The sequence below is a fragment of the Muscardinus avellanarius genome, assembly GCF_963383645.1.
Source record: "Muscardinus avellanarius genome assembly, chromosome: 1".
NCBI classification, from domain to species: domain Eukaryota; kingdom Metazoa; phylum Chordata; class Mammalia; order Rodentia; family Gliridae; genus Muscardinus; species Muscardinus avellanarius.
In genome coordinates this window covers 45,564,641-45,585,001 of record NC_137786.1, presented here as the reverse complement: position 1 = coordinate 45,585,001, position 20,361 = coordinate 45,564,641, and the positions used below count along the sequence as shown (strand labels likewise).

Genomic DNA, 20,361 nt, shown 5'->3' with positions numbered 1-20,361 from the left:
CCCTTGAACAGTCATGGACACCTCAAACATCAGCTGATCTAACCCTCCTAAGTGACTTTCTCACACCCTCAAGGCCGGAGCCCCACTTCGACTCCTCTCAGCATGAAAGTAGCTCAATTGACTTTCTTTGTCCCCATTCCCTTTGGCCTGATGGGTGTCAGGAAGTTAAAAGAGAGGGGATTGAGCCTGTATTGATTGTTAATAAGAGCTGTATTAGTTGCTAATAATAAGCTTTCATACTTAGGCAAAACAGTAAAATCCTTTCTCTGCCTTTAAGCTGTCGGCCAAGAGCTGCATCCAATATTGACCTCAGTCACCTAAAAGTTAGCTGTTAGCCTAACTAAATATGGAATGTTAAAGTTGTTAAGAGAACACTATATTGATTACCAAGTACATAAAAGAGTTGTAGTCCAGGGCCTCTATACTCTAAAGATGAGTTTACATAATAAATAACTTCTAGAAGATAGAGATTAAAAAAAAAAAAGGCTAAAACTCCCCAAGGATCCAGGAAGATGGTACCGGCCTTCATCAAGGAGGACATATACCATGTGAGCCCTGATGTTGTTAACACATCTTGGTCATAACAAAGGCTTGCACTTCAGAGATAATGGGTGAGCCTGCACCTGCATTAGGTCTAGGGGAGGTAAAAGGACTAGTGTTCAAGCAGGATGGGAGATAATGAATCCTTATAAAAACTGTTCTATATTCGAAAACTTCAGTGTCTTACTTTCAAGGCACTCCCCTGTGTCCCTCTCTCTGACACAGTGCTTTATAATTCTGTCCCTTCTTTCTACCTTTGTAATAATAAAATTTGCTTAAGCGTGCAAAAAATAATTTTCAAACTGAAAGATTATCTTTATGGATCTCTTTTTAACTTTAGATGATTGAATATTGTACCTTGTTGTTGTTGTTGTTGTTGTTGTTGTTGTTGTTGTTTAGATCTGGGGTTGGAACCCAGGGGCATTCGAACTCCGAGCCACACCTCCTGTCCTATTTTTTTTTTTTTTTTTGGTGGTGGTACTGGGGTTCCTGGAAGCCCTTCAACCTCTGGGCTACACTCCCAGACCTATTTTATATTTTTATTTGGAAACAGGGTCTCCTAAACCAGTGTGCGCGGCTGGCTTCGAACCTGCACGATCCTCCTGTCTCTGCCTCCCAAGCGCGGGGATTACAAGCGTGCGCCACCACGCCTGGCCTCCTGTCCTATTTTTTATTCTTTATTTTGAAACTGGGTCTCACTGAGTTGCAGAGGGCCTCACTAAGTAGCTGAGGCTGTCCGTGAACCACGATCCTCCAGTCTTAGCCTCCCAAATGCTGGGATTACAAGCGTGCGCCACCACGCCCGGCTTCGTATTGTACCGTTTATTGAACTTCAACTAAAGAGGACCTTATAAAGTAGGAAAGGTTACCAAAGGGCAGTTAAGCCAGTATCTTGTTTTTTATCAATGGATGAAATTGTATCTCCTCATATTTCCACAGCCACTCTTGCAGAAGCCAAAGTGTGGGAAACAGGGCTTAGCTATTAGGCCCAGCTTTTCCCACTGAGATCTATTGTGATTTCAGATAAATTACTTATAAGGAAATTGGAGTTGTTTAGACTTTACATATGACTTCATATGAATTTTACTGAGGTGTTGTTTTAGAAACTCTGCCAAGACTTTTTTATTTCTCAACAGTCTTCACTGAATCAGAAGACAGAACAGACAGTACTCAACTTTCTCAGACAGGGAGCAACAGGCTGGTTTCAGCCTGTCTAGAAACCAGTGAGACAAAGTGCCTCTCAGAGACAGCTTTAGCACAGGGCCACTAAGTCCTGAGACTTTCAAAGGTAACTCACAGAGATATAGGGACTCTCATGCCATCTCTAACTTGCAGAATGTCTTCACTCCAGACATGTAGAAAGTCAAACTCAGGGATAATAATATTAAGAATAAAGGTAAAAAGTTAAAAACAAAGTGATTAACACAATCCAGTCCCAGCTACTCGAGACTAAATGTAGTTCTATTACATACTGGTACCCTTACTAAAAATCAACAGTAAAATTCAGGGATGGTGACAAATGCCTATAATCTCAGGACTTGGGAGGCTGAGAGAGGAGAGATTCAGAGACCAGCCCCCAATAACTCAATGAGACCCTTTTTCAAAATAAAATAAAATCATACTGGGGGTGTAGCTCAGAGTAGAAACAACTGAGTTCAATCCCTCCTACACACACACACACACACACACACACACACACACACACACACACACAATAAGAATAGGTAACTTTTAGCACTATTACTGTACTAAGCATTTTACCTGAATTACCTCATTTAATTCCATAGCCCTATAATTAGATATAGCAATTCCAATTTCTGAGGCACAAAAGTAAGCAAATGCCCAATATCACAAGCTTTTAAGTAATAAAGCCAAGATTTAAATCAAATTATATCAATTAAGTTCTCCATGAGACCACAGTGGTATTAACAGGGTAAGCGGATATTTAAATGCTTATATGCAGATAAATCTATGAATATATTGAAACCCAAAACAAAATAGGTAGTACTTAACATTTAACTTAGAATTTTTCAAATACTTAGAAAGGTCAAATGGCTTGTGAATTAGGAAATAAGAAATCAGGATTTGGTGAAAGCTTGGGACATACATTTTTTATCAATTTCCTCTGTGATTTCGAAAAAAATGAGGAAAAAAAATAAAAGTCAAAGTTCTTTAGGGGTGACTTTGATAAATGAGTGTTGATTTGGTTTAATTATCAAATGGCACCAAAACACCAGCATGGAGTGTTTTGGCTAATTACTCTTTTTTTTTTTTTTTCGGTACTGAGGATGGAATTAAGGGGCATTCTATCTCTGAGCTACACCCCAGTCCTATTTTTTATTCTTTAATTTGAAACAGGGTCTCCCTGAGTTGCAAAGGCTTCACGAAGTAGCTGAGGCTGGCTGTTAACCAGATGCTCCTGTCTCAAGTACTCCTTCCCCGGCACTGGGATTACAAGTGTGCGCCACCACACCCGATGCTAATTACCCTTAACCAAGCTAGCCAAACTAATAAATCAGACAAAATAGTAAATTTTGTTTCTGACAGCAAAACAAGTTGAGAGAACTGACTTTAGGGAGTGGTTGGACTCTGAAGAGCCAACAGGCTTGAGACTCTGAGCCATAATGGCACCACAGAAGAAGAACAACAGCCACGGGGGAATAGCAAACCAACACAGTCACACTGACGGTGGTACTTGGTGCCATTTACGTAGTATCCAGTTTCCTACAGAGGAAGAAGACAATTTGCTCAGTGGTATTACATAGGCTTTATTTTAAGTGTGTGTGTGTGTGTGTGTGTGTGTGTGTGTGTGTGTGTGTTTTACTGGGATTGAATAATCTACATCATCCAGCCCTATTTTATTTTTTATTTTGAAACAGGTCTCACTTCAAACCTATGATCCTACTGTCTCAGTCCCCCAAGTAGTGAGATTATGGGCATGTGCCACTGCACCCAAATTATTCTAATATTTTTAAAGGGAGGGCTCAGCTAAAACACAGACAACACTAACTATTTCAATAGATTACAACCACTGGGATTTTTTTTTTGCTGTGGAATTTGTGTGCAATTTGATATTTGTAAACTATTATATATTATTGATTGGGCACTTAAAAGATGATATCTGATGATATCTATAGAACATCAATAGGTACCAAATGTATGTAATTTTTTTTTGTGTGGTACTGGAAATTGAACCCAGTTGCCCTCTATCACTGAGCTACATACCCAGCCTTTTTATTTTTTTTATTCTAAGACAGGGTCTCACTAAGTTGTTAGGGCTAGCCTCAAATGTTCAATCCTCCCGCCTCATTCTCCCAAGTCTCTGGGATTACAGGTGTGTACCAGCCAAATGTGTTTAATTTTTATCAAAAGTTTAGATCCACATATTGACTAGCTTTGTTTTAACATGAATTTTTGTTTCTTTCAATTTTATATAGCTCTTGCCATGGTTCTAAAGCACTAAAGTACAGAATGATTCTGGATATCCTGTCACCTTTTCCCACACTGGGAGAGCACAGCATAGAACAGACTCTTGGGGTAAGGAAGGTCTTCAGAGGCGACCTAGCCCCATTCCCATTTGGTGCATGAATCTCTGTTCTGAAAGAGACATTCACCTGGGAGAAGCCCAGACTAAGCATGAATACCTCCAGTGGAAAATACAGGACTTGGAAGGCGTCAGCTTGGTTCAAGAATCTGAATGCAAGGGTAAAATTGCCAAAGACCTGTTAATACCACTGTGGTCTCATGGAGAACTCAAGCAGGCCCAAAGGTTAAAAAAAAAAAATCACTGGACCAGAAGTGCAGAAGTTGTGCACTCCTTGTCTTTTTCCTTCCTTTGCTGTCACTAAAGATGTGATTTTTTTCTTTCATTAGTTATACTTTCTATTTTTAGTAGTAGTTTCAGGGTTTACAATATATACCCAGTTATCACAAAATACTTTCAAATTATATGATTCTACCTTACAGAATATAAGAACCTTATAGGAATACTAAAGGTGACATCCTTTGCCTTTGGGGTACAAAGCTGCTAAGGTCTCTAATGCCATCGGGTGGGCACAGCTCACTCTCAGGGGCTCAGCGGGTACTGTGAGTGCTTGTGGGGAGGGAACACTCAGACTCTTCAATCCTGGGATCGCAGGGCTCCATGATTGCTGAGCCTGGCATTTGACAAAGTCCACCAGATCTCGGTGGAAGCAGCCCTACACCAGAGCAACAGACAAGGAATTTAAGGGAGCAGCTTGCCTTCTTCCTCCGTTATTCCCATTTTTTCTTGGCTCCAGTCACTCCAAAATCTTGACCATTTGAGCTTACATCGAAGAGCTAGGACATATTCGGTGGAAGCCTGCAGCTCTGTGAGGTTGTAGGCCTTGTGATCACTTGTGAAGTTGGCCTCCACCTGTAAGACCGAAACGACGCTCAGCTGAAATGGGGACGCCACATCTTATCTTTCCACTTTCCCTCTTCCCTCCTCAATGCTCTCTTAGAATTTTAGAACTAGTAACTCTGTCTCAAATTTTAAGATGTATAATTTTCATAAGTAAGCCCCCAAACTACCTGAGGACAACCTGTACCTAAACAGATGTGAATCACCAATTAACCACTTTCTCCCTCCCTCCGTCCCTCCCTATTTCCTATTTCTAAGCTGGAGGGGCAGAGATGCCTGACTCTGGGAAGGGTTCACGTTGTTCTGGAAGATGTAAGGCAGAGTCCTAGTACCCAGGGAAACCTGTGCCTCAGCTTATACTTGGAAGTCACTCTGACACCAGGAGATACAGCCTCACAGAACAGCAGGTGCTGAGACGTGAGTGGCCTCAAGGTCAATCCTATGTTGGGGTTGAGACCCAGGGACGTTAGGTGACCTCAGGCAATCTCAGCATTTGTGATCAGAGCTGGACCCAGAACACAGATTTCTTCACTGGCCAGGCACTTTCTCTTTACCCAGATCTTCCAATTCAAACCTCAGGTATTTGAATTAACCAAGCTGCTAAAATTTTCAACAGCATAGATGTATTAATTCATTTCAGCACTATCTTGGGAAAAAAAGATTGTCAATACATTATTTATTTATCGACACCAGTTTTTCTTTAGTAAAATGAGGGTGTTGGAATCTCTGGAAGTCCTTTCTGTAGTCAGCCCTCCAAGAGAAACAAAAAGTTCAGTGATAGCAGTCTGAGCACAGTAATCACTGGAACAAGAAAAATGTTTAGCTGTTTGTTTATAAAACTTATCTGAGTCGATCAATAAAAATAAATTTTACTAACAAGATGTTCATTTTATATTTTTAGTATACATACAGCATAGTCCCACAGCATCCTGCAAGAGAAGGAAGTGATGATACTTTCTGCATGCTTGTAACAGTTATGAAAATAAGTACTTAAGTATAGGTCCTGGGCCTAAAGGAAATTGGGTAAAAAAAAAATGGAAGAAAAAATGTCTGTGACACAAAGCTGAGCAACCTAGCTACAGAGGGACACTTCTGCACCCCAACCCTGTGAGAGCAGGGGGTGTCGGTCCACAGGTGTACTGTAGGTGTAGGTGTACTGCTAAAGCCCAGGGTCCCTAAGCACCTGCTTCCTGAGCATAGAAGATGCTTTGGCAGGAGACTAAGGTTGAGGGGAGCAACACTTGGGACAAGCCATCATTAGTTATGGGACAGCTGAAGGAGGCCTGAGGCCACTAAAGGAAAGCCACATAGTGCCTTGCATAGGAAATTCAAACTAAAAATTATACTAATCCATACAGCAAGTGTAAGAAAGTCCAATAAAGCTGTATTTTACTTCATATATATTATATATATTGTATGTATATGTGTATATATATTTTCCATCTTTCCTCCTCCTTTGATCTTACCCCTCAGCACACTCTTGGCCTGCTTGGTGGTTCTCATAACGCTCATGCTCAGAAAGCCCTGCCTAATGTAGCCACATCATCCTGCTGTTCCCAGCCCCAGCCTCAGAAGAACTGAAACACATTGTTCAGTCTTTCAAATACTTTGTCTTTAAGGCAAGTTACTTTGGCTTTTTACCTTGGATTTCTGTCAAGTCTAGGTACTGTTGGCCCTCATGGAGTCCAGGATCAACTTATCCTTTCCAGATAGGCTTAGATTTAAAACCTCCCCGCCTCAGGATAGGCACTGGAAGCCTAACAAAACACTAATTAGCTCCATCAGGTTTGTTTCTAACAACCTATGCTCTGTGCCAAATGCTAACTCACCCACAGTGTTTGTCTTAAGGGATGAGTCAGAAGTTTTGGTGCAATGCCTACATCAAATTCTTTAAACAGCCTTGAGGTCCATCTCTAGGATGTTCACGTGGTCTCATTATTAAAAGAGCAACCCCTGAAGGCCAGGGCCACAGGACAGTTTGGAGGTTGCTGAAGTGTGGTCACATGAATCCCAAACTTGGAATCAGAAAATCAGGGCTTACTTTTGCAACTTACAAGCCTTGTGATCTTGAAGAGCTCTCTCTATTCTCAATTAAGCTCTCTACATTCCTGATTTCCTAATGTATAAAAGTGGGGATAGCAATGCCTCCTTTATAGAATATTTGCAATGATTAAATAGTTGGAGTACAAGAAAGCACTTTGTAAACTGCATAACAGAATGCAAATATGGGTCTTGTTATATGGACATGTTGGAATTTTAGGATTAGCTTTACAGGGTTTCATTTAACTAAATTAGTGTTTATTGAGCACAGGCCTGTGGCAGGCAAAGGCAAAAACAGAGACAAAAACCAAGGTCTCTGCATTTGAGGAGCTTACAGTCTATGGGGCAGTGACCTTTCAAATGTGTTGGCAAGGCTTGCAGAGGAGAGGCACCTCACCTCACTCGGGCTCTCAGAGGGAAATAGGGGTGACCCGAGTTCTGAAAGATAAGTAAACAAAAGAAGAGGCGGTCCTAAGCAGAGGCACAGAATAGCAAATTGATATGATGAAGGAAAACAAGCAATTCCGAGTCACTAGAGAAGCAAGGTGTCTCCGTCAGCATCCTCACTGTTGTAACCCAAAATACCTGACAACTATAACTCAGAGGAAAGATGATGCATTTGCTCCCAGTTCTAGAGGTTTCAGTTCACATCTGGGTCATGTCTGTGGGGCTGGAGCTCAAAGCATGGTGATAAGAAGCAGAGGGAGCAGCGGGTGAGGTACCGATCTAATCCCCAAGGCCACACCCCGTACTGACTTCCTCCAGCCACACCCCACCTGCTTATGTTCCCACCCAACAGATCCAGTAATCCATCAATATATTTATCCACTGATGGGATTAGAGCCCTCATAATTCAATTATATCACCTCTGAACATTTTTGCCACTACATGGGCTCTTTCAGAGGACATTCCGTATCCAAAACCGTAACACAAGGCAATGGGAAAGATGGAGTTGGAGGGTTGGATGGGACCAGGACTCAGAAAGCTAAGGATCTGTATCAACAGTGGGGACCATTGATCCAAGGTTGGAATGGGTTGGGTTGGGCTTAGCTGGGTCTAGAACCAAAGAGTCTTTCTTGTATTTGAAAGCTGAAAGGAGAGAGAACGTACTGGCTACACATTCTACCTTGCTCCTTACATCCTCCGGGAGAGCAGGAGGAAGGACAGCTTACCTCATGGAGAGGAAGGGAGGAGGCAGAGAGGCTGCAGGTGTCCAAGAGGGAGGGTGCCGATGTCAGGCTTGTAGTAGTCTGTACCTGTTGCCCTTACTTAGTGTTATATATGGTTAGTAATTGTTTAGAGGGACAAAAATCCAGATCCCAACAAATAAAAAGAACCAGGGTAATTAGTCAGATCACCCTTGAAGCTCCTCAGGTTCACTGAGACCATAGCTGGCATGAAGAAAGATGAGCTTGTGCTATGCTGGAGATTGCTCTGCTCAAGGGGTTTCTAAACTAAGCTGACAGAGCTAGTGTTCCACAGTGAGGTCCCGGGAGAGGGGGACCAGAGCCGGTTTGTACGGGGAGCTGGGAGAGGAGGTGGCCAACATCATTCTCTCTGCACACAGGAGAAATGAAATTTAAGCAGTTTTTTTCTTTCTAAAATAGTTCTAGACCAGGAGAGAACACCATAGATAGAATGTCTCTGGGTCTCCACAAAGGAAAAGGTTTCATGATAGCCTTTTGGACAAGATGAAAAAATAAGGTAAATGACTGTCCCCATGATTAATCATGTGCATATAACTCCAAGTAGATAATTGCACTCAAAGAAAGGGATGATGTCTCTGGGTGGTCTGAGGCAGTCATCATTTTTACTAAAGATTAGGCAAAGTAATAGAAGTAAGTTATCAAATCTGAAATAAGTTTATCAAAAATTTTTAAAAGGCTGAGCGTGAACTGGGTGTGGTATCGCACGCCTGTAATCCCAGTACTTGGGAGGCTGAGACAGGTGGATCGCAGGTTCACAGGCAGCCTCAACAATTTAATGAGATCCTCAGAAACTTAGTGAGATGTTTCCAAATAAAAATTAAAATAGGACTGGGGAATGTAACTCAGAGGTAGAATGCCCCTGGTTTCAATCCCTAGCACCACCAAAAACAAAAAACAAAAACAGCTGGACACAGTGATATAGGCCTATAATCCCAGTATTTAGGAGGCTCAGAAAGGAGGGTCACAGGTTCAATGCCAGCCTCAGCAACTTAGTGAGATACTCTCTCAAAATAAAAATTAAGCCAGGCATGGTGGTGCACACTTGTAATCCCAGCATTAGGGAGGCTGAGACAGGAGGATCGTGGTTCACAGACAGTCTCAGCTATTTAGTGAGGCCCTTTGCAACTCAGCGAGACCCTGTTTCAAAATAAAAAATAAAAAATAGGGCTGGGCTTGCAGCTCGGAGGTAGAATACCCCTGGGTTCCATCCCCAGTACCACACACCAAAATAAATAAATAAATAAATAAGTAAATAAATAAATAAGAAGGGCTGGGGTTCATGAAGCGAGGAGGTAGAATACCATCTGGGTTCAATCCCTAATACCTAATACCAAAAAATTTAAAAATGGTGATTATAAGTTTTGGGCTATAGAATTAAGATTCTAAGTCAGTGAACATGAAGCAATACAACAGAAATAAATAAACATTTGAATTTAAGTTAAAACTGAATAAATTATGATAGTGAAAATATGGGTGGTTTTTTGGTTTTTTTTTTAATTTTTGTTTTTTGTGGGGGTTTTTTGTGTGTGTCGTACTGGGGGTTTAACCCAGAGGCTTTCTACCTTCAGGCTATACTCCCAGACCTATTTTATATTTTATTTGGAAACAGGGTCTCACTAAGTTGCTGAGAGCCTCACTAAGTAGCTGAGGCTGGCTTCGAACCAGTGTAAGCCTCCTGTCTCACAAAACTAGTAAGTTTTGTGAGGGGAAATGACTTAAAGATTTAAATTGGCTTTATAGTTGATTATTGGCCACTTCAATAATATGAGATGGTTCCCCAGAAAGAAAAATGATATAGTTTCCAGCTGCAGTGAAGGATATAGAAGAATACTTTCTGGATTCTAAATAAAGAGAAGATTGGCTTCTTTCTTTCTTTCTTTCTTTCTTTCTTTCTTTCTTTCTTTCTTTCTCTTTTTGTGGTACAGGAGATTGAGTCCTGGGGGCCTTGGGAGGCAAGGCCCGGGTCCCTCGAGCTGTTTGACAAGGTCCAAGCTAGAAGAGGACTCCTGCAAGGCAGGAGGACAGGGACTATGGTCACACTGACCCTGTCTTATATTCTGTGTTCTAATTAGATTATTAAGCAAGCCAAATGATCTGGGTGGTCTCAGTGAGACATGCTGTTCTTTGCATATGAAGATGTTATAGGAAAAAGGGTATTAAGAAGCCTGGGAATTGTTCAGGAATTCATAAAATCCCAAATAGTAAGAATTTGGCTAGTAAAAATTGAAACAATTACAGTTGTTTATAGATGCTGAGTCTTTTGAGGAAAAGCCTGATGTGATGTCTGCAGAATTAACTGGGCCAGCTTATATAATCAAAGAGCATCCAGGCTGCCACTTCAGGGGGCCAGAGCCAATCAATACATAGCTCTCACCACCCTTTATAGGAATAATATAGGATGGATTAGGGATAGTAAGGAAAAAATGGGAAATAGTAAAGGAAAATGGGTTTTAGCATGAAAATAGACTTATGGAAAGACTGCACAGGCACGGACCTCCTTGGTGTCTTCTCACTAAAGTACAAAAGAATTTTCTTAGTTAATAATTTAATAGGTATTATAGAAAATTAGGTGTAGACAGTGTATGTTAGAAAAATAAAATAAGTTTAGTGTGGATTTGGTGGTCAGGATAGAGTAAGTTAATAAAATAGTAGCTAAAATAGCAGATAATATTAGCCGTTTATTTTATTTAATTTTTTAATTTTTATTTATTTATTTTTGGGGCAGTACTGGGGTTCCTGGAAGCCCTTCTATCTCCAGGCTACACTCCCAGACCTATTTTATATTTTTTATTTGGAAACAGGGTCTCTTAAGCCAGTGAGGCTGGCTCCGAACCAGCGCGATCCTCCTGTCTCTGCCTCCCAAGCGCGGGGATTACAAGCGTGCACCACCACGCCCGGCATAGCAGTTAATTTTAGAAGTAGAAACAATAAGTATAGCATTTAGTAGTTAAGGATAAGTTTATTTAAAGTTATTATGAGTGATGGAGAGATCGGCCAGGCGAGACCCCCCCCCCCCCATTTTGGTGTTTTCTGACCAAAGATCCTAAGAATTAAAAAAAAATAAATTATTTTAAAATATGAAATATAAAAGTAAAATGCCTTGTGCCCTTTAAATATTTTTTATAATTTCTGTGTCCTTTTTAATGGAAAAGCTCCTTGTTTTTTGTACTTTTGGTTCAGCCTTGGTTGTGAACGTGCTCTACAGCTATGCAGAATTACATTGTTATTTAGGTTAATATTAAATAGAATTGATTTTTGTGGGTAGGTAACCAGAATGAATTGTATAACATTAATTTGGATAATTTCGGGTGTTTTTCAACCATGGTATTGGGATATGAGCTCATCCGGACAGGTTGAATTGTTCCAGATAAAGTGCAAAATGTACTCAGGTGTACTGAAAATATGTTTTGCCAAAAGTTGTTTGTACCCATGTGTACTGAGGTCAAAAGTTAATATCAAACATGTCTGTGTAAAAGCATATAAAAATAACACATTGACTCCGAATGGCAGAGGCACGCCTCCAAAAATGGCTGTTTCTCATTCCCTCAAGTTGCCCACTCCTCATGCACCTTCGAGAACCCCTGAATTGGCTGGAGCTGGTCTTCAGCAGTGCACCACCAGGCCCAGCGAGGACAAGGTTTCTTAAGATGCAAAGTGCAGTAAGCATAATACTGATAAAATTTGACAATATTAGAACTTAGAAGTTCTATTCATCATAAATCATCATTAAGGGAGTGAAAAGGCAAGCTATATAGTGAAAGATGTTTTCAATGCACATAAATAAAAGACAAATCCATATAACATATAAAAATACCTATAAAACCAGGTGTGCTGAAGCATGCTTGTTATCCCAGCATTTGGGAGGCTGAGACAGGAGGATCTCGGTTCTTGGCCAGCCTCAGCTACTTAGTGAAACCTTTTGCAACTCAATGAGACCCTGTTTCAAAATAAAGAATAAAAAATAGGCTGGGGGTGTAGCTCAGAGGTAGAATGCCCCTGGGTTCCAGCCTCAATACCACAAATAAATAAATAAAGAAATAAACCTCTAAGTCAATTAAAAAACCAGATGGACCAGGGCTGGGACAGATTAATGGTACAGCATTTGTCTAACACGTACCAGGTCCTGGGTTTGATCCTAGTAGTAAAGGAAGAAAAGAAAGAAAAGAAAAGGGATTTAAAAAAAAGATTCTATAAACCATACAGTAGGAAAATGTTATTTATTTATTTATTTATTTATTTATTTATTTATTTGGTGGTACTGGGGATGGAACCCAGGGGCCTTCTACCTCTGGGCTACACTCCCAAACCTACTTTATATTTTATTTGTAAATAGGGTCTCTTAAGCCTCCTGTCTCAGCCTCCTCCACCGGGATTACAAGCATGCGCCACCACGCCCGGCTGAAAAATGTGATTTAAATTAGCAATTCTAGAAGCTGGCACACACTTGTAATCCCAGTATTTGAGAGGCTGAGACAGGAGGATGGCGGTTCCAGAACTGCCTCAGCTACATTAGTGAGACCCTTTGCAACCCAGTGAGACCCTATTTCAAAATAAAGAATAAAAAACTGGGCTGGGGTTGTAGCTCAGGGGTAGAATGCCCCTGGATTCCATCCCAAGTACTGCAATCAATCAATCAATCAATCAATCAATATCAATAAGGCATCCAAATAGCCAATAGACATTTTAAAAGATGTGCAATCTCATTGGAAGTCAGGTAAATGCAAATTGAAGCATGATTCTATTGTGTTCAGACAAGGGAATATTACACAACAACAAAAATATACAGACTATAGCATAATATAACATGAATACATCTTAAAAGCACAATATTAAGAGAACAAAGCCAAACATAAAATATAAAATATTCAGATTCCATTTCATATATTTCTACTGGGCACTCTTTCGTCCTGGGTGATCAAGTATTAAAAGCTTACTCTCAGGGACCAGGCGTGGTGGCGCACGACTGTAATCCCAGCATTTGGGAGGCTGAGACCGGAGGATCGCGGTTTAAGCACAGCCTCAGCTCCGTAGTGAGGCCCTCGCAACTCAGTGAGACCTGTTTCAAAATAAAGAATAAAAAATAGGGCTGGGGGTGTGGCTTGGAGGTCAAATGCCCCTGGGTTCCATCCCCAGACCTGTAAAAAAAAAAAAAAAAAAAAAAAAAAAAAAAGCATACTCTCTTAAATTATATTTTTCAGGAATGAAGATTAAAATAGTAAAAGCGGCCATAGCCGCTCTAACGATTGGGGAGGTAGTGAAGGGCAGGGCGCTGGACCCAGAGGTGCCGCCGCGACAGCCGCAGCCATGGAGGACGAGATGCCCAAGACTCTCACCCCGACCCTCTCGACCAAAAGCCTAACCGGAAATCCCAAGGATTTTGAAACCGCTTTTTGAAAATGGAAATGTATATCTCTCGAGGGGAAGTGGATTTAATGTATTTTATAATCGCGGGCTACTCTTGTGATTGACATGTTGCCGATGAAGCAACAGTTGATGAATACCTTAACGTATTCAGCTAAGGATTTTTAGTGAGTGTTAAACGATTTGAGCTTGGAATGTTTCCTTTGTCATATAGCTTCCCGCACAGCATTCTCTGTTTTCAAAGGAATGTTGGATGAGGTATTCTTGCTCTTGTCGCATTTTTCGAAAAAAAAAAGAAAGAAAAAGCTCAATGACATGTGTTTTTGGCTTTTTAATTTTGTTGTGTACATTTGAAATCTACAACATAATGTTTTTTATGGAATGCATATAGATAGTAAATGGTTTGCCATAATGAAGCCGATTTAACATCACTGCACATAGTGAGTTACTGGCAGGGCTTTTTGTTTTTATTCTGGGAATATTGGCAATTTGAGAGCTTTAGGCATTAGGGTATGTATGCAATTTTAGGTTTCTTTATGCAACTCTGGATATTAAAGTTGTTCTGAAATAAAAAAAATAAAATAAAATAAAATAAAATAGTAAAAGCATATTAAAAGTAAAGAAATGGACACCATGAAAATAAGATAGTAGTTAACTCTGAGGGAAAGTTGGTGTTTATCAGGAAAAGATAATCAGAGGATTCTGGCATGCTGGTAATGTTCTATTATTAACTCCAGTGTTTTGTTTATTCTTCAAAATGTACTAGACTTAAATTTTTTATAAAAGGTTAGAAAAAAAGAAAATGCCTAGCCAGGCGTGGTGGCACACGCTTGTAATCCCAGTACTTGGGAGGCTGAGACAGGAGGATCTCAGCCAGTCTCAGCTACTTAGGCCCTCCACAACTTAGTGAGACCATTTCAAAATAAAGAATAAAGAAGCCAAGCATGGTGGTGCATGCTTGTAATCCCAGTACGTGGGAGGCGGAGACAGGAGGATGATAGGTTTGAGGCCAAACTTAGTGAGACCCTGTTAAAAAAAAAAAAAAAATAGGGCAGGAGGTTTAGCTCAGAGGTAGAATGTCCCTGAGTTCAATCCCCAATACTGCCGAGAGAGAGAGAGAGAGAGACAGAGAGAGAGAGAGAGAGAGAGAGAGAGAGAGAGAGAGAGAGAATGTCTAAACCATAGACTATCTGGTAGCCAACATAGCAAGACATAGGGAAGTGTGGAATGCAAAAGTAATCTTCTCATTCTTTAATATGTCGCCATGCTCCGAATGCCTTAGTAAACACTGTTCCAATATAAAAGGTATAAATGGGAAACTGAGAAGTAAAGCACTCATTTTGTTTCTCCTCTATTTTCAACAGAAAGTGTAAAAGACAATTTCAGATCAAAAAAGTTGTCAAGGAAGTCTCTTCCACTGATAGAATTACCATAATGGAATAACTTACCCAGTAGATACTATTGATTGTCCTGTATCTAAGTAAGTATTTTAAATTGTCTGAGGACTGTAGCAGTTTGGGAATCTCCCATTTTATTTGCACCATTCTTTTGATGCCCAAAACTGGTTCCACACTTAAAATCTCAGGTGGTTCGGTTTTCACTGAAAAAAAACAAAACAAAACACAAGTTTCACATTTGGAAAAAAAAAAGAGAGAGAAAATAGTAAGAAAACTCACCCTAATTAAAAGCATAATGAACCTAGAAAGTAAATGACAGTACATATTTTGTTGTTGCTATATGTGGGTGGCATTAGCAAGAAAGTGCAAAAGAAATGCCACCTCTACCCCAGTTACCTCCAGAAACAGGAATGCCCAATGGAAAGGGGTTATTCCTTTGATTTTTCTGCAAGTCAGCCTTTAGCTGATTGAGTCATATTTTATACCAAGCAGAGAAGAGGTAAAAAAGAGATGAAATATATAAAAAGATGATAATAATACAATTATAAACAAATCATGAGTTACATAATCTGCAACACAATTTTTAAAAGAAAGGAAGGAGGCCCGGCGTGGTGGCGCACGCTTGTAATCCCCGCGCTTGGGAGGCGGAGACAGGAGGATCGCGCAGGTTCGAAGCCAGCCGCGCTGGCTTAGGAGACCCTGTTTCCAAAAATAAAATAGGTCTGGGAGTGTAGCCTGGAGGTAGAAGGGCTTCCAGGAACCCCAGTGCCACCAAAATAAATAAATAAATAAATAAATAAATAAATAAATAAATAAATAAGAAAGGAAGGGCACAACCAGAAAATTATGGTCCATTCCCTTAATCTACTCTCCTCTCCTTCCCCCCAGAATGAAGGCATATACATTAGAAGTGCCTCCCATTTTTCTTGCACACTGCAAATATTCCAACCTCAAATTTCTCTCCTTGAAAATGTGTATCTTTCTGGTTATAAAATAAGCATATGCTCAATTTTTTAAAACAGAGAAAAGCATAAAAATTTTCAAAACATGATTTTTAAAATCTTCATAATATTTCAACTCATGAATACAATTAGACTACTTCTCTATTATTGAACATCAACTTCAGTTTCCATTAACACAATGTGAATATCCATCTCACCATACCCTTGCTAGCTAGAACTGAATAGTATAATTTCAATATTTCCAATTTCTAAAGGATTTGGGAGAATAAAATACCAATTTAGAGTCATAGAATTAAAAACATTGGTTAGAAATATTCAGAAATATCTTGGTGACTACTCAAAAAACAATATGTACTTATTATTCCTAGACTTAAAGGTGGTCATCAATCTATGTGGCCACTCTGTAGGGAGAGCTATAAAAGAGAGACATAGTAAGAATTTCATAAGATTATAAAATTTATGAAGCTCTCAATAAGTGCTAGGAAAATATAATCCAATCACAGTGAAGTCCAATTCCAGTACCTGCCTGTAGCAAAGCCCCCACCCCCAGGGGGCAGCTGCCCTTTGATCATTGTCTGTTTTTTGCAGGGTCTGTGCTGTGCTAAAGATAACCCAGCCATCTCACCTGTCTTCACAGGCTGATCTCACCTGGTTCCACCAAAACAGACCCTCTCTGATGTCACAAGCCCAGTCTGCTGCCCCTTGCAGACCTCTGCTAGCTTTGCCAACCCCCTCCCTGATAAATAGTACTAGAACCTTGGCTTTGAGAGCTGACACCAACTTTGGTCTTAGCCTATCTCTGCTTGCAGATAGCAGAATAAAATATTGCTCTCCTAGCCAAGCTTGGTGTGTGTGTGTGTGTGTGTGTGTGTGTGTGTGTTACTGGGGGTAGAACTCAGGGGCTTTTCTACCTCCGGGCTATACTCCCAGACCTATTTTATATTTTATTTGGAAACAGGGTGTCACTACGTTCCTGAGAGCCTCATTCAGTAGCTGAGGCTGGCTTCAAACCTGTGTGATCCTCCTGTCTCAGTTTCCCAAGCGCTGGGATTACAAGCGTGTGCCATCACGCCCAGCCAAGCTAGGTCTTACATACCTGTAATCCTAGTACTTGGGAGGCTGAGACAGGAGGATTGCAGGTTTGTGGCCAGCCTCAGCAACTAACACTCTCTCCTTCTCCCTCTCTTCCTCTCTCCCTTTCCCTCTCTCCCTCTTTCCTCTCTGTCTCTCTCTCTCTGTCTCTCTCTCTCTCTCCATGTCTCTCTGTCTCTCTCTCCATGTCTCTCTCTGTCTCTCTCTCATCCAGCCTGGTTTCTCTCAGTGTTTGACCTAACAAATACTTTTTCAGGTGAATTGTTTTTCTGATTCCTCTCAACCACCTAACACTTGCCTAATACCTATTTATAGATGAGATTAAGAAAAGTTAAGTAAATGTCAATTAACAAGCCAAGCTAAGATTTAGTTTGTATACACACCACAGTTCCTGCCCCTACTCGTTCCTCTAAACTGCCTCTGGTCAGAATAAACAAAAATCTCTGTTCAATCTCCATTCAACTCTACAACTCTATTGCCAAGAAGATATGTTATTAACTTTTTTCTATGATTAAAATGGCTCCCAGGATAGCTCATTAGGAAGACTGTGTATTGGGTAATGGTAGACTGGGAAACTCCAGGTTCTTGTGCCCTCAGGGAAATACTGGGGGGAAAAAAGAAATTAAATGAAAGGAAAAGGAAAGAAAAAAAGAACAGAAACTGTAGGCACTAATCTTGCAGAAACTCTGGAAACCAACTCAAGGTTTATACCAACCAAGCTAAGAATCCCCAATCAAGAAAAAAATCACCTTCAAAATGGTAGGGAAGAGTTTCGTGGCAATCTTATTGACCCTTTCCTTGAACCGTCCTAATTTACAACATTCTAACCTGTCTGAATTCAAAGAACTGGCCTCTGCTTTTCCTAATTTTGGTTGGAAAAGTGGTAGCCATAGTACATGACAGCTGTAGGGAGGCTGTAGACATGCAGAAGCCTGGGGAAAGAAATTAGGAGTGGGTTCTAGACAGGTCAATTAGGTAACAAAGATTCACCAAAAAACTATTCGGACTAAAAACCAAAGTTAAGCCAGGTGTGGTGGCACACGCTTGTAATTCCAGAATCCTATAGACAGAAACCAGGGGATAGTGATTCATGGACAGCCTCAGCTACTTAGCGAGGCCCTTTGCAACTCAGTGACACCCTGTTTCTTTCTTTTCTTTTTCTTTTTTTTTTTTTTTTTTTGGTGGTACCGGGAAGCCTTTCTATCTCCGGGCTACACTCCCAGACCTATTTTTACATTTTTATTTGGAAACAGGGTCTCCTAAGCCAGCGTGTGCGGCTGGCTTCGAACCTGCACGATTCTGTCTCTGCCTCCCAAGCGCGGGGATTACAAGCGTGCGCCACCACGCCCGGGCAGTGACACCTTGTTTCAAAAAATAAAAAGACTAAAAAATAGGACTGGGGGTTTGGCTCAGAGGTAGAATGCCCCTGGGTTTCATCTCCAGTATCACAAAAACAAACAAATAAAGTTATCAATTATAAGCTCAATATATAAAAATCAATTGCATTTGTATACACTAATAATGAGCAATCTGAAAATAAAATTTAAAAAGCAACAAAGAAGAATAAAATACTTAGGAATAAATTTAACCAAAGAAGTTTAAGACTTGCACAACAAAAACTATAGCAAAGTATTGTAGGAAATTAGAGACCTAAATAAATGGGAAGATTTTCCATGTTCATCATTAGAAATTTTTATATTAGTAAGATAGCTTCCCAAAATCCCAGCTAGTTTTTCTGCAGAAATTAACAATCTAATTTTATGATTCCTGTAAAAATGAAAGGGATACAATAGCCAAAATAATCTTTAAAAGAACAAAAATAGAAGATTACATTTCCCAACTTAAAAACTATTGAAAAGTTATAGCAATTAAGATAGTCTAGTACTAGCATAAAGACCAAAATATAGATCAATGGAATATCATTGAGACACCAGAAAAATGCCTTAACATCTTTGGTGAATTGATCTTTCCAAGACTGCCAAAACAATTCCGTGGGGTGGGGTGGGAATAGCAATCATTATTTCAGCAAATAGTTCTAGGATAAATGGAGACTCCTCCACATGCAAAGAATGACTTTGGACCCCTACTGCCATAGTTTGGATCTAGAACCAAAGGCCTGTATGTTAAAAGCTTGGCTCTCAGGCCATAGATTTTGAGAGGCATGGAGAAGAAACAGAACAATTAAGTTATGTGCATATATGAACGCATTACTATGAATCTCACTATCATGTACAATTACATTGCAACAATTTTTTTTTTTAAAAAAGGAGCCATTAAGTTTCTTCTGGAAGAAATGAAAATATTATTGAATTAGACAATGATGATGAGTGAACAGCATTGTAAATATGATTAAAGGCCACTGAATTGTACACTTTAAAAAGGTGAACTTTATGGTATGTGAATTATATCTCAATAAAGTAGTTATTTTAAAGGTATATGGTAAAAATGAGTCTTCAGAAAAAATTAACATTAGAATTAATGAGACTTTTTTTAAATGAGTGTTTTATTCTTTTCCTTCATGAGCAGTAGTAATTGGGCCAGGGCCATTTTTGTTTCTTTGAATACAATTTATATTACAAACTGCAAGAAGAAATCAGTGACCCGAAAAAAAAGCGAGAATAAATCAGTGACCAGAAAAAAAAGTGAGAAGAAATCAGTGACCAGGAAAAAAGTGAAAGTTTATCCTGAGATAAACCCCAGTTGGTTTTGATATATAACTCTTTTAATATCTTGTTCATTTTGGATTGCTAGAGGGTTTTGTTGTTGTCAAGGATTTTTGTTCTTGTACTGATGATAGATATTGGTCTATTTTCTTGTGAAATCTTTGTTTTCTGGGGAATACTTATTCCTAAGTATTTTATTCTTCTTTGTTGCTTTTTAAACTTTATTTTCAGATTGCTCATTTGGCCAATTTCTTCCTTCTTTTCTTGCTTCCTTCCTTTTTCCTTCCCTCTTTCCCTCCTTCCTCATCATTCATTCATTACTTATTTATTTATTCATTTATTTTGTGGTACTGGGGAATTCATCTAGGAATATCCTACCTCATTGTTACATCCTCAGCCTTTTTTTTTTAAACAGTATCTTGCTAAGTTGCTGAGACCCTCACTTGGCTGCAGAGGCTGCCCTTGAACCTGCAATCTTCCTGTCTCAGCCTCCCAAGTACTCAGTTTATAAGCAGATACCGTCACACCCAGCTCCTCCTTTTTTTTCTTTCCTTCTTTGATAAGATGACTTTTCTGTATATTCACAACACATACTTACTATATTCCCTTGAGCTCTGAGTCTACTTTTGAGTTCACAGATACCTCTTTTAAAAAGAAAAAAGGGGAGGAATTATTCAGTAAAAAGTATAGAATATGTAAAAAAAAAAAAAAAAA

General features: G+C 39.8%; 1 protein-coding gene across 1 annotated transcript in view; it reads right to left on the bottom strand.

Annotated features, from left to right (window-relative positions):
• The window catches only part of IL31RA (interleukin 31 receptor A), a gene marked incomplete at both ends in the record, with an annotated part of 58,466 nt that overhangs the window by 21,253 nt on the left and 16,852 nt on the right, over positions 1-20,361 (bottom strand). The window contains 3 exons of the mRNA XM_080703072.1: positions 4,783-4,960; positions 13,414-13,527; positions 14,982-15,139. Coding sequence (XP_080559198.1) covers positions 4,783-4,960; positions 13,414-13,527; positions 14,982-15,139 — 450 coding nt within the window. The remainder of the gene's footprint in view (positions 1-4,782; positions 4,961-13,413; positions 13,528-14,981; positions 15,140-20,361) is intronic.